At 47.7% G+C, this 12,394-nt stretch overlaps 1 protein-coding gene across 4 annotated transcripts in view; it reads left to right on the plus strand.

Moving 5' to 3' along the window:
- mtr (5-methyltetrahydrofolate-homocysteine methyltransferase) overlaps nucleotides 1-12,394 on the plus strand; it is a 114,465-nt gene that overhangs the window by 85,869 nt on the left and 16,202 nt on the right. For all 4 annotated transcript variants that reach the window (XM_038814423.1, XM_038814449.1, XM_038814431.1 and 1 more), the window contains 3 exons: nucleotides 3,184-3,265; nucleotides 4,731-4,829; nucleotides 5,510-5,585. In XM_038814423.1, coding sequence (XP_038670351.1) covers nucleotides 3,184-3,265; nucleotides 4,731-4,829; nucleotides 5,510-5,585 — 257 coding nt within the window. The remainder of the gene's footprint in view (nucleotides 1-3,183; nucleotides 3,266-4,730; nucleotides 4,830-5,509; nucleotides 5,586-12,394) is intronic.

Below are 12,394 nucleotides of genomic sequence, written 5' to 3' on the forward strand. Positions count from 1 at the left end.
CTTCGGCTCTGATAAATACCCTGTCCTGCAGGCTATACCGCCTGCTCCGAGTGGCTACGGGTTTGCAGTTAGCAGTGAGATTAGCGAAGAGTGGAGGGGCAATCGATTTTTAGAGTCGCTAAGCTGCATATAGTGAGAGGGGGTAGGGGTCCACCGAAGCTGAGTGTGAGGCTTCTAAGATTGCATTGAAAATCGAGCCCGAGTAGGAGGGGGGCGCATAGGTCTGGGAGTACGTACAGCTGGAAGTTAGAGTAGTTGGCGCCCTGTATTGTTAATGTCGCAACGGTGCGCCCTTGTATTTGAACCGAGTGCGATCCTGAGGCGAGGGAGATAGTTTGCCGTGCTGGGAAGATCGGGAGCGAACAGCATCTTACCAGGTCGGGATGAACGAAGTTCTCGGTGCTCCCGGAGTCGAAGAGGCACGGTGTCTTGTATCCGTTGACCTGAACGGACATCATTGAGCTTCTGAGGTGCTTCGGACGCGACTTGTCCAAAGTGACTGCGTTGAGTTGCGGGTAGTTGGTGACTTAATCAGCAGTGCTGGAGTGGCCCCGTGATGACTGTCCGCGGAGGTCGTAGTCGTCGAGATGAACATCGGGCGATGGCCAAGACGGTGGCCCCCGTTGATCGCACGTGGCTAGCGATGAAGAAGATGGCGCCCCCCATGACTCGTACATGGCCAGCCACGTGGGGGAGGATTGCCAAGATGGCAGCCCCCATGAGTCGCACATGTCGGGCGGAGGCGGAGCGGGCAGACACGCTGCAACATTGCGGGGCCTGCGGGTTGGGGGAGCGATTGCTCTGGATAGCGGGAAAGTTAGAGAGTTTAGATTTAGACAAGCATACCTTAGCAAAATGTCCTTTTCGACCGCAGCTGCTGCAGGCGGGTGGCCGCGCGGCGCAGGCCTGAGGGAGTCTCTGGTCGGGGGTCTACGATGGGGTCGTGTGGTCAGCGGGGAACGAGTTCAAACTTTGAAACGCGACCTCCAGCGAGGTTGCTAGCGTTACAGTGTCCTCCAAGTTCTGGGTCCCTTTTTTGAGGAGACGCTGGCGCACGTAGTTAGACCAGACCCCTGCAACATACACATCACGGACAGCGTGTTCCATATGCTTGGAGGCAGTTACAGCCTGAAAGTTACATTCCCGTGCCAGAGCTTTTAGATCACGCAGGTAGTCCTCTAGCGACTCTGCAGGGCGCTGGCGGCGGGTAGTGAAAATATGCTGTGCGTAAACTTCATTTACAGGCCGCACGTATAGGCGGTCGAGTATAGCGAGGGCCTTCGGTGCACGAGTCGGTACTATCGAGTTGTGTAGAGAAGCGATGGCTCACCCGTGCGTGTAGGAGACTGAGTTTCTGCTCTTCAGTAGTAGCGGAGGTAGTCGACACAGCCAGGTAGGCCTTGAAGCACCGAAGCCAGTGTAGAAAGATTTCCTTCGCTTCTGCAGCCTGCGGGTCGAGTTCTAGTCGATCAGGTTTGAGGGCTGATTCCATGGTGGTTTTTTTAAGTCTATTAAATTGATGTGACGATCAATTCACTCGAGACATGAGAGGAAGTGAACTGTGGCTTTAATAGACTTACAACTGAGCCTGCCTCCGACCAGAAGAACTGAGGGCAGACTCACAAGACCGCAGCACTTTATACTTCCGGTAGTGGGAGGAGCCAAGGGTGGAGCCCTGTACAAGCTCCTCATCTCCCCCTGTGGGTAGAGCCGCGCAACGGCTCACAGACGGAGCCCACAGGGACACAGTGATACATAGTGTGAATTAAGCATTATACATTCACCACAATGTTCAGCTGTGGGTTGACACTCTACTAGTCCAACTGATGACCTCTTACTGGCTTGACGAGACTTACTAGCTACCACATGGTAATAGTGCTCACTAGCTTGTGCACTCTGACTGTCTCAGTAGCTGGGTCCTGAGAGAGGGAGAGTCTTAATGCCCTGTGGGCTTTATAGTGATGGTGTCCTGTCTGGTGATTGGTTGTTCTGTGTTGTGTGTTCATTGGTCATCCTGTGTGTCAATCACTGCCCGTCTGCACCTCATTATATACATAAGTGGATATTATGACACCCGCGTCTAACATTTTGGCAATTATGTGTAGAAGTCCAAAAAGGTTCTTTTCTTTCAAGTGTTTTGAGTTTCTTTCCCTTCGTGTATAAACCATTGTCGGTGTTTTCTCTAACCACTTCCTTAAGCACCAATTGCCTTCTTCTTTTCCAGAATAGATCATAAGAAATAAGAGCAGCAGTAGGCTATTCGGCCCATCAGGCATCACCACCATGTCATATTTTACCTGACCATTTGTGGCTTTATCTCCAACGTGCTCTTTCAGAGGGCCAGTGCAGTCATGATGGGCCGAATGGTCTTCTGCACTCTAGGGATTCTATGATTATCCTTGACTCACTTGTTGATCAAAGATCTGTCTAACTTGGCTTTAAATATGTTCAATGACACATCCTCCACTGCTCGCTCCTGAAGAGAATTTCAAAGAATAATGACCCTCTGAGGAAGAAGTTCTTCATCTCCAGCTTCACTGGACGAGACTTTACTGTGAAACTATGCCTCCTAGTTCTAGGTTGCCCCATGAAGGGAAACATTCTCTCAGCATCAACCCTGTCAAGGCACCTCAGAATCTTACGTTTCGTTAAGGCTTACATTAACACTGCAATGAAATTACTGTGAAAATCCCTTGGTCGCCATACCACGGCTCCTGTTCGGGGAGACAGAGGGTGAATTTAGAATGTCCAAATTACCTAACAAGCACGTCTTTCGGGACTTGTGGGAAGAAACCGGAGGAGATCTACGCAGAAATGGGGAGAACGTGTTGACTCTGCACAGACAGTGACCCAAGCTGTGAATTGAACCTGGGAGCCTGGTGCTGTGAAGCAACAGTGCTAACCACTGCGCCACCGTGCCTTCCGATCAAGAGTTATATTGAACTCGAAACGTTAATGTGTGTGTTTTATGTAGAGAAATTATGCTCACTATGGTTGTTCGACCTGGTATACCTTTGCTTGCTTTAACCACAGCTAATATCTGAAAACTTTGTACAAAGTGAGAGTCTGTCTAGTTTGTAAAGCTCAGCTACTCTCTGCTTTCACCAGTTAAGCCAGTGGGAGTTTCAACTACATGTTCTTAAGTTCATCGTTTGCATCTAACGTTTCTTTTCCTGTTCCCAGAACACACACAGCGGTCAAAATTGCACCAAGATATAGTGCACCTGCAATTCATGTTCTCGACGCTTCTAAGAGTGTTGTTGTGGTAAGTGTTCCTGTAACATTGTGCTTGTATCAACTTGATCATTGACTGGGGAATTATTTATCATTCTGGAGTTGTTTATTTTGACTTATTTTTTATGGACCTTCCCATTTTGTAGCAAGTGAGACTTAGCACATTTTCTTCATCTAATTGCCACATTATCTGTGTAGCTGAAAATCAAAAATATGTATAAATACTGGTATCTAAATCCAGGTCATCTCTACTATCTATAACCGACTATTAAAGTCCGAGTCAGGCCCTTTTTAACTGGCCAAAATGACACTGAGAGTGGTGACTCAAAATATGGTCATTGCAACTGCTGCTCAGGAGATGCACACTCCAGCCTTTGTCATTTTGAATTGGCACTCAGAGCACATTTAGGCTTCTTGATTATGCAAATCTTTTTATGGCCCCCGACGTCTCTAGGTACCTTGAGGAAGTTTGGAGTCTGCCTTTTGTTTGAACCTCTGGAGAAATTCCTGTGGTAATGGCTTTCTTAAACACTGTATACAAACACTACCGTCACAGTTTGTTTCTAAACTCACTATTCCAAGCTCTATTCATTTTAATCCTTGCATTTCAATTCAGCATTGCATATTTAAGCCCCTTTCACCACCCAACCTTAAACGTGTTACATCAATGCCTAAAAAAGAACCCCATAATTTAGTAACTGCAGTGAAGTGTACTAAACTACAAGACAGACTGAAACATTTTGAAACCATCTTTTGCATTGGCATGTAAAATATAATTTTATTGTTTCTGAACTTACATCTCATGCAATCATTTTTATGCTGTATTGAACATATTAGGCGCGATTTAGCGACCTTGTCGCACCTGACTTTGTGTTGGGACTTAGCCGCCTCATGAGATTTGCGACACTTGGTGGGATTTAACGTTACGATTTGGATCTCGTCCTCACTGGGCATGATCCAGGTCTGCATATTTAAATCGGCCATTAGGCTCACTTAAATACCCGTTTGCGGGATTCTCCCGGAGCTCGGGACATAACGACCACGCCCAGGCAGCTTGGCATGGCCACCTGGGCACCCTGGCAGTGCCTCCCAGGCAGGGTGGCAGAACCATACTGGCAGTGCCATGTGCCAGGTTGGCATTGCCAGGGATCCGGCCTCAGGGGCCTTACCAGGTTGAAGAAGGAGGTGAGGGAATATTCCCGGGCCCTCCCCAAGGTTTGAGGGAGAGTGGGGGGTAATCAGGGCAGCTTTCCAAAATGGCACCCTGATCTGTGAGGAGCCTTTCCTGTTGGCGAGCTCAAGTGTGGGAGGCAAAAAAAACAAGATGCTGTTGAATAGCGGGGTATTTCTCAGCACTGAAGCCGCTGAGAAACATCCTGCTGAACGAACGTGCCCAAAACTGGATATAGATTTTTTTTCCCATTGAATCGCGCGCAATGTTTCAAAAGTTTTTAGTTTGTAGCGTGTCTCATTATTTTCCTGTTTTTTTATTGTAGTGCTCACAACTTTTAGATAATGACCTGAAAGATGATTACTTTGAGGAAGTAACTGAAGAATATGAAGAGATTCGACAGGATTATTATGAGTATTTAATGGTCAGTATAGAACATGATTTGCCTGTCAAATACTTGAGACATAATTGTTTATCTTTTTGAGCGGGGGTGGGTGGGGAGCAGTGTGTTTTCTGCAAATGAAAATAGATCTGGATTGAATGGTACAGATATGAGGATGGATAAATACTTTGGAATTTGACTTAGTGAGAAAATAAATATTTAGGAGAAACTTTCTCTTGGCTGATTAAATGGCTGTGGGTGAGTCCATTTTGGAGCAAAGTACACATGGTTTGAGGAAGGGAGTGAGTGAGATACCCTCAATTACGACACAGGAGAGAAGATTGGTAATTCAAAGGCTTTAATCATCAGAGAACTGTACAGCAGCCGAGAAGTGTGTTCACCACATGCTGCCGAGTGAGCCTCATCTTATATACCGTTTCCTGGGGGCGGAGCCAGAGGCGGAGTCCCACAGGGTTCCAAGCCCGGTCTTAAAGGGCCAATGTATTAAAGGTAAGGTACTGTTACAGCAGCTACTGATACCATTCACCACAGTGAGCTAATAGACCAATTATCCTCTTCCCATTCCATTCACACAGCTATGTTTGCAAGAGTATTGACAATCCTGACCTCTTCGCAACTATTGCTGTGGAGGCAATGAGATATGTTTGATGAGTCTCACATGTGATTGTCTGTTCATTGACTAGAAATGTTACTATTTGCAGGACAGAAAATATTTAACACTAGAGCAAGCCAGGAAAAGAGGATTTCAAATAGACTGGCTCTCGCATCCGAAGCCAGGTCAGTAGCAACAATATTTATCTATTTAGAACATTCTTCTCTGGCGCGACGAAGCTGTCTCATGTGATTTGCTCGAAACACCTCGCAGGATTTAACAAAATCTCGGGAGACCTTGCGATCTGGATCTCGGCCTCACTGGGAGTGATCCAGATCTGCATATTTTAAATCAGCCATTGGGCACATTTAAATGTGTGTTTGTGAAATTCTCCTTAATGCACTACTGTTGAAATTATTTTTTAAGGTATTTTTAATATGAGTTTTAATTTTCTATTTGTTTTCATCCCTTTGCATAATTTCTAACTTTCAGAGCACAGCTCCTTCATCAGGTGAGTGATGAAGGAACTGTGCTCCGAAAGCTAGTGATTCCAAACAAACCTGTTGGATTTTAACCTGGTGTTGTTAGACACTGGCATCTCCACATCATCATTTCTAAGGAAAGATACAAGACCTTTTCTTTTCCAGAATTGTACCATGAGCAACCATGTAGGTCCCTTCAAGGTTAAATTGGTCCTTCTGTTTTTTAATATTCTAATTATAGTTTGGTTCCAGTTTTCTCCAGTGAAGAATTATATCTCCTCTTGAGAAGGTAGAAGTGTCACACAGGAGGGCTAAGGAATATGGAGATTGTAACAGATCAGTTTGATCCACATAAGAGCTTGGAAGTCAGTATGGAGACTTAGTAGTAATCGAGATCCTCTGCATGAAATGCATGGACCTGATGATTCAGTGTCCTATTCTTATTGTGAGCTATATCATTATGGGTAAAAATTCAAGTATGTATCCCCTGTCTAGTGCAGCTTGATGAGTACCATAGAACCATAGAATCCTACAGTGCAGAAGGAGGCCATTAGGTCCATCGAGTTTGCACCGACCATCTGAAGGAGCACCCTCCCTAGGCACACGCCCCCACCCTATTCCAGCAACCCCAACTAACCTTTTGGACACTAAGGGGCAGTTTAGCATGGCCAATCCATCTAACCTGCATATCTCTGGACTGTTGAAGGAAACCAGAGCACCTGGAGGAAACCCACGCAGACATGGGGAGAAAGTGCAGACTCCACACAGACAGACACCCAAGGCCGGATTGAACCTAGTTCCCAAGCGCTAGGAGGCAGCAGTGCTAACCAGTAGTTTATCATTAAGGGTCAAAGAGTTTGTTACCCTGTAAGAGAAGAGTTAACTGCAGCATACTGAATCACAGTCCGGTTACTGTTTACATACATGTGCCAAAATAGTCTGGATGTTTGAAAAATGTATGCAATGGCAATCACCGGCATATTGCCACTCCGCTCTGAATTTTCTGCGCCAGGCTGGAGCTTCACATTTCTGGCCATGACTTCTGATCCTGGCTTCTCCAGAAATGCAGAGCATACCTGAAATGGATTTTCTGGGGAAGGCAAGTCACGTCCTCGTTCATGGCACTAGTTGCCGTATCCTGGTAAATAAAGACTTTAAAGACCCCAACACTTCTTTGAAAAGCTGTGGAAAGCAGGTTTGGTAAGGTAGCAGGTAGGTGGCGTGGTAGCTGGATAGGATGGCAGGTGTGTAGGGTGGGCGAGGGTGGCAAATGGAAAGGGTGCATGGATTTGTAGATGGGTTGGGGTAATAAACTCAAGAGGGGGGTCTCAGGGTTGTTAGCCATGTAGTTACCCAAGAGTCAGACTTGGATTTTCCTGTCTAACATTTTGTGAATAACTATTCAGGTAAGCCAGAACTATCCAATGTCTCCATTAGAGTTGGAGACTTTTATTTTGGAGGAATTCCAGAGAGCAGGAAATCGTCCGTCAGAATAGCAGACTTTACGATTCCCACAAGGTCAATGCGGTAGAACATCCAAGGGTCACTTAGTGCATCTTCCAGGGTACATCCAGTCCCCAGCAATTCGGAGATTAGAATATCTGGGTTAATGTTATAATCGAGTGTGGCAGCCTGCAGTCAGATCCAAATGTATAGATTCCTACGGTTAAAATAACAGGCTAATAATGAGAATCAAAGTTTCAGAGGGAAGACTTCTCTCAGTACGCTTAATTAATTTAGGACTAATGGGAGATGAACAGACAATGTTGTTGGTACCAGACATTTAAGTATTTTGTTAGCTAGAATAAACACCAAAATTTGTGGTGGTGCAGCCTTTTGGCTCTCTGATACAGAACCTGCATTCTGATCAGCACAGTCTGTGAAAGACACCACAGGAACCCAGCGATACCTCACCAAGAGGCAGGAAAAGTAGTGAAAGAGTCGTTATGGGACACGGGCAGTATAGTACACCACAGCTGGTGCTGTTGGAACAGAAAATCTCATCTATCAGCAGGTGTAATACAGGGAACTGTGAGGTAATGCATTTTGGAAGGTGGGAAATATACAGTAAATGGCTGAAGGATCTGGGTGTACAGGTATACGGGTCACTGAAAGTGGCAATGCAGGTGGAGAAGGTAGTCAAGAAGGCATACGGAATGCTTGCCTTCATTGGCAGGGGCATTGAGTTTAAAAATTGGCAAGTTGTGTTGCAGTTTTAAAGAACCTTAGTTAGGCCGCGTTTGGAATACTGTGTTCATTTCTGGTTGCCACACTACCAGAAGGATGTGGAGGCTTTGGAGTTGGTACAGAAAAGATTTACCAGGATGGTGCCTGGTATGGAGGGCATTAGCTATGAGGAGAGGTTGGAGAAACTTGGTTTGTTCTCACTGGAATGCCGGAGATTGAGGGGTGACCAGATAGAAGTCTACAAGATTATGAGGGGCATGGGCAGAGTGGATAGTCAGAAGATTTTTCCCAAAGTGAAAAAGTCAATTACTAGGGGGCATAGGTTTACGGTGTGAGGGGCAAGGTTTAAAGATGTATGAGGAAGTTTTTTTACACAGAGGGTGGGGGGAACCTGGAACTTGCTGCCGGGGGAGGTAGTGGAAGCGGATACGATAGTAACTTTTTTTTTAATAAACATTTTATTGAGGTATTGTTTTGGCATTATAACAAGACAATAAACAATGTACATAAAACTATAAACATAGTACAAAAGCCGTCTCCCTCCCTTACAGGTGCCACCTTTATTAACCCCCTACTTGAGGCTAAACTAACCCTCTTCTCTCTCTCTCTCCCCCCCCCCCCCCCCCCCCCCCCGCCTTCTGCTGACGATTAATTTTCCGCAAAGAAGTCGACAAACGGTTGCCACCTCCGGGCGAACCCTAACAGTGACCCTCTCAGGGCGAATTTAATTTTCTCCAAACAGAAAGCTAGCCATGTCCGATAACCAGATCTCTGACTTTGGGGGCTTTGAGACCCTCCAAGCTAATAGTATCCGTCTCCGGGCTACCAGGGAAGCAAAGCCAGAACGTCTGCCGCTTTCTCTTCCTGGATTCCTGGGTCTTTCGACACCCCGAAAATCGCCACCTCTGGACTCAGCGCCGCCCTTGTTTTTAACACAGTGGACATGACATCTGCAACCCCCTGCCAAAATCTCCTCAGTTTCGGACATGCCCAGAACATGTGGACATGGTTCACTGGTCCTCCTGCACATTTTGCGCACCTGTATTCCACCCCAAAGAATCTACTCATCCGGGACGCTGTCATGTGAGCCCGGTGAACGACCATAAATTGTATCAGGCCGAACCTGGCACCATGTTGCGGACGCGTTGACTCTTCTCAACGCGTCTGCCCATAGACCATCCCCGATCTCTCCTCCCAGCTCCTCCTCCCACTTGTGCTTCAGCTCCTCGGTCTGTGTCTCCTCTGACATAAGTTCCTTGTAAATGTCTGAGACGCTCCCTTCTCCTACCCACCCTCTGGAAACTACCCTGTCCTGAATCCCCCTTAGCGGTAGAAGCGGGAAGGTTGATACCTGTTTGCGTATGAAGTGCCGCACCTGCAGATACCTGAATTTGTTTCCCCTCGCCAACCCAAACTTTTCCTCCAGTGCCCTCATACTCGTAAAGCTCCCCTCTATAAACATATCCCCCATCCTCTCAATCCCTACTCTCCGCCATATCCGGAACCCCCCCCCCATTCCATACTTCCCAGGGCAAACCGGTGATTATTACAGATTGGGGACCAGACCTATGCTCCCTCTGCTCCCACATGTCTCCTCCATTGCCCCCCGCTCTCAGGGTCGCGTCCACCACGGGGCTGGTGGAGTACCGTGTCGGCGGGAACGGCAGAGGCGCAGTTACCAACGCCCCCAAACTGATGTCCTTGCATGAAGCCGCCTCCATACGCTCCCATGCCAACCCCTCCCCACCACCCACTTCCTGATCATGGCTATATTCGCCGCCCAGTAATAATTGCTACAATTTGAAAGCGCCAGCCCTCCCTCCCCGACTCCGCTGAAGCATTACCTTCCTTACCAGCGGGGTCTTGTCCGCCCAAACAAAGCCAGATATCACTTTGTTGGCCAGTTTAAAAAAGGACCGTGGAATAAAGATGGGGAGACATTGAAACACGAACAGGAATCTCGGGAGGACCGTCATCTTCACCGTCTGCACCCTCCCAGCTAATGACAACGGGAGCACGTCCCATCTCCGAAAATCTTCCTTCATTTGGTCTACTAGCCAGGCCAGATGTAATTTATGCAGCCGGTCCCATTCCCGTGCCACTTGAATGCCTAGGTACCTAAGGCTTCACCCTACTAATCTAAATGGCAGCTCCCCCAATCGCCTCTCCTGTCCCCTCGCCTGGACTGCAAACATCTCACTTTTCCCCATATTTAGCTTATATGACCAAATTCCCCTAGAATCCTCATGGTTTCCTCCATCCTCTAATCTAATGGGTCCGATACATACAGAAGCAGGTCGTCTGCATAGAGTGAAACTCTGCCCCCCCCCCCCCCCCCGGCCAGCCCCTTGAGGCTCCCAGAGCAATTGCCGACGGCTCTATAGCTAGCGCGAACAACAGTGGGGAGAGGGGGCATCCCTGTCTAGTCTCCCGGTGCAGTCTAAAATTTTCCGATGTTGTCCTATTCGTCCGTACACTTGCCACAGGAGTCTGATACAGCAACCTGACCCAGTCAATAATGCCCCGCCCAAATCCGAACCGTCCCAGGACTTCCCACAGATAATCCCACTCTACCCAATCAAAAGCCTTTTCTGCATCCATTGCGATCACTACGTCCACCTCCCTACCTTCCAGGGGCATCATGATCACATTTAACAACTTTCTTACATTGGCCACCAACCACCTACCCTTAACAAATCCCGTCTGGTCACCCCAATAACGTCCGGAACACAATCCTCAATCCTGGTGGACAAAATTTTGGCCAGCAGTTTAGCAGCACCCCTCTTTCTCTTGCCTCATTGAACATCGTCATCAACACCGGCCCTAATGTCCCAGAGAATGTTTTATAAAACTCCACTGGGTACCCGTCCGGCCCCGGGGATTTACCCACCTGCATGGCCTTCAGACCCTCCACTATCTCTTCCAGCCCAATTAGGGCCCCCAGCCCTTCTACCAGCTCCCCGTCCACCTTTGGGAAATTCAGCCCCCCCCCCAAGAAGTGCCTCATCCCCTCCAACCGCGTAGGGGGTTCCAACCTATACAGCCTACTGTAGAAATCCCTAAACGCCTTATTCACCCCTGCTGAATCTCTAACCAGGTTCCCATCTCCGTCATTTACTTTCCCTATCTCCCTGGCTGCCTCCCTCTTTCTAAGCTGCCGTGCAAGCATTCTGCTGGCCTTCTCTCCATAGTCATAGATCACCCCCCTCGTCTTTCTCAGCTGCTCCACCGCCCTCCCTGTGGTTAACAAGCCGAACTCCGCATGTAGCCTCCGCCATTCCCTTAAAAGCCCTGCCTCTGCGGTCTCCGCATACCTCCTATCGGTCTGTAGTATCTCCTTAACCAGTCAGTTCGTCTCTGCCCTGTCCACCTTCTCCCTATGGGCCCATATCGAGATCAGCTCCCTTCTGACCACCGTCTTCAGTGCTTCCCAGACCATCGCTGCTGAAATTTCACCCGTGTCGTTGACCTGCAGGTAGTTCTGAATACATTTCCTCAGCCGCTCGCACACCCCTTTGTCAGCCAAAAGTCCCACATCCAACCTCCAGTGTGGGCACTGGTTACTCTCTTTACTAAACTGCAGGTCAACCCAGTGCGGAGCATGGTCTGAGATTGTGATCGCCGAGTACCCTGTGTCCACCACCCCTGCCTGTAAGGCCCTGCTCAAAATGAAGAAATCGATCCGGGAGTACACTTTATGCATGTGTAACTTTTAAGGGCGTCTTGGAAAATACATGAATAGGATGGAATAGAGGGATCTGGTCCCCTGAAGGGTCAGGGATTTTAGTTCAGATGGGCAGCATGGTCGGTGCAGGCATGGGGGCCGAAGGGCCTGTTCCTGTGCTCTAATCTTTGAAAGTGAAGAAGGTAACACACAAAAATTGCCCCTATTTATCATGATCACTAATTTGAAGAGCTTGTTTGTTAAAATAATTTTGTGGAAATTATATTGTGTGGGTTTCTTACCTGTCTGCTTTCAAATATGGTTTTCCATTTTGTGCATAAGAACATCAGAACTTTTACTCCCCTCATTTGTGTTTGCTTTTTAAAATGAATCCTTGGACTGAATTATACAACCCACCAGATTTACACCCACCCCCCACTTCAGGCTAAAACATAGCGGGGATCCTGCCGAGAGAAACATCGACTGCTGCTTATTCATTTAATGGCCAAGCCATGAGCAGGCTGGAAGTGAGAGTTTTGTCCCTCAGGGACAGGAAGTCCCATGTTCGACATGCCAGCAAATCGGGGGCTGGCAACATTTCAGGTGTGTGACGCCGGAGCAGTTGGGTTATAGTTGGGGTCACGTCAGGTTTCAAGCTGTC

Source organism: Scyliorhinus canicula, chromosome 1 (assembly GCF_902713615.1).
Source record: "Scyliorhinus canicula chromosome 1, sScyCan1.1, whole genome shotgun sequence".
Taxonomy (NCBI): domain Eukaryota; kingdom Metazoa; phylum Chordata; class Chondrichthyes; order Carcharhiniformes; family Scyliorhinidae; genus Scyliorhinus; species Scyliorhinus canicula.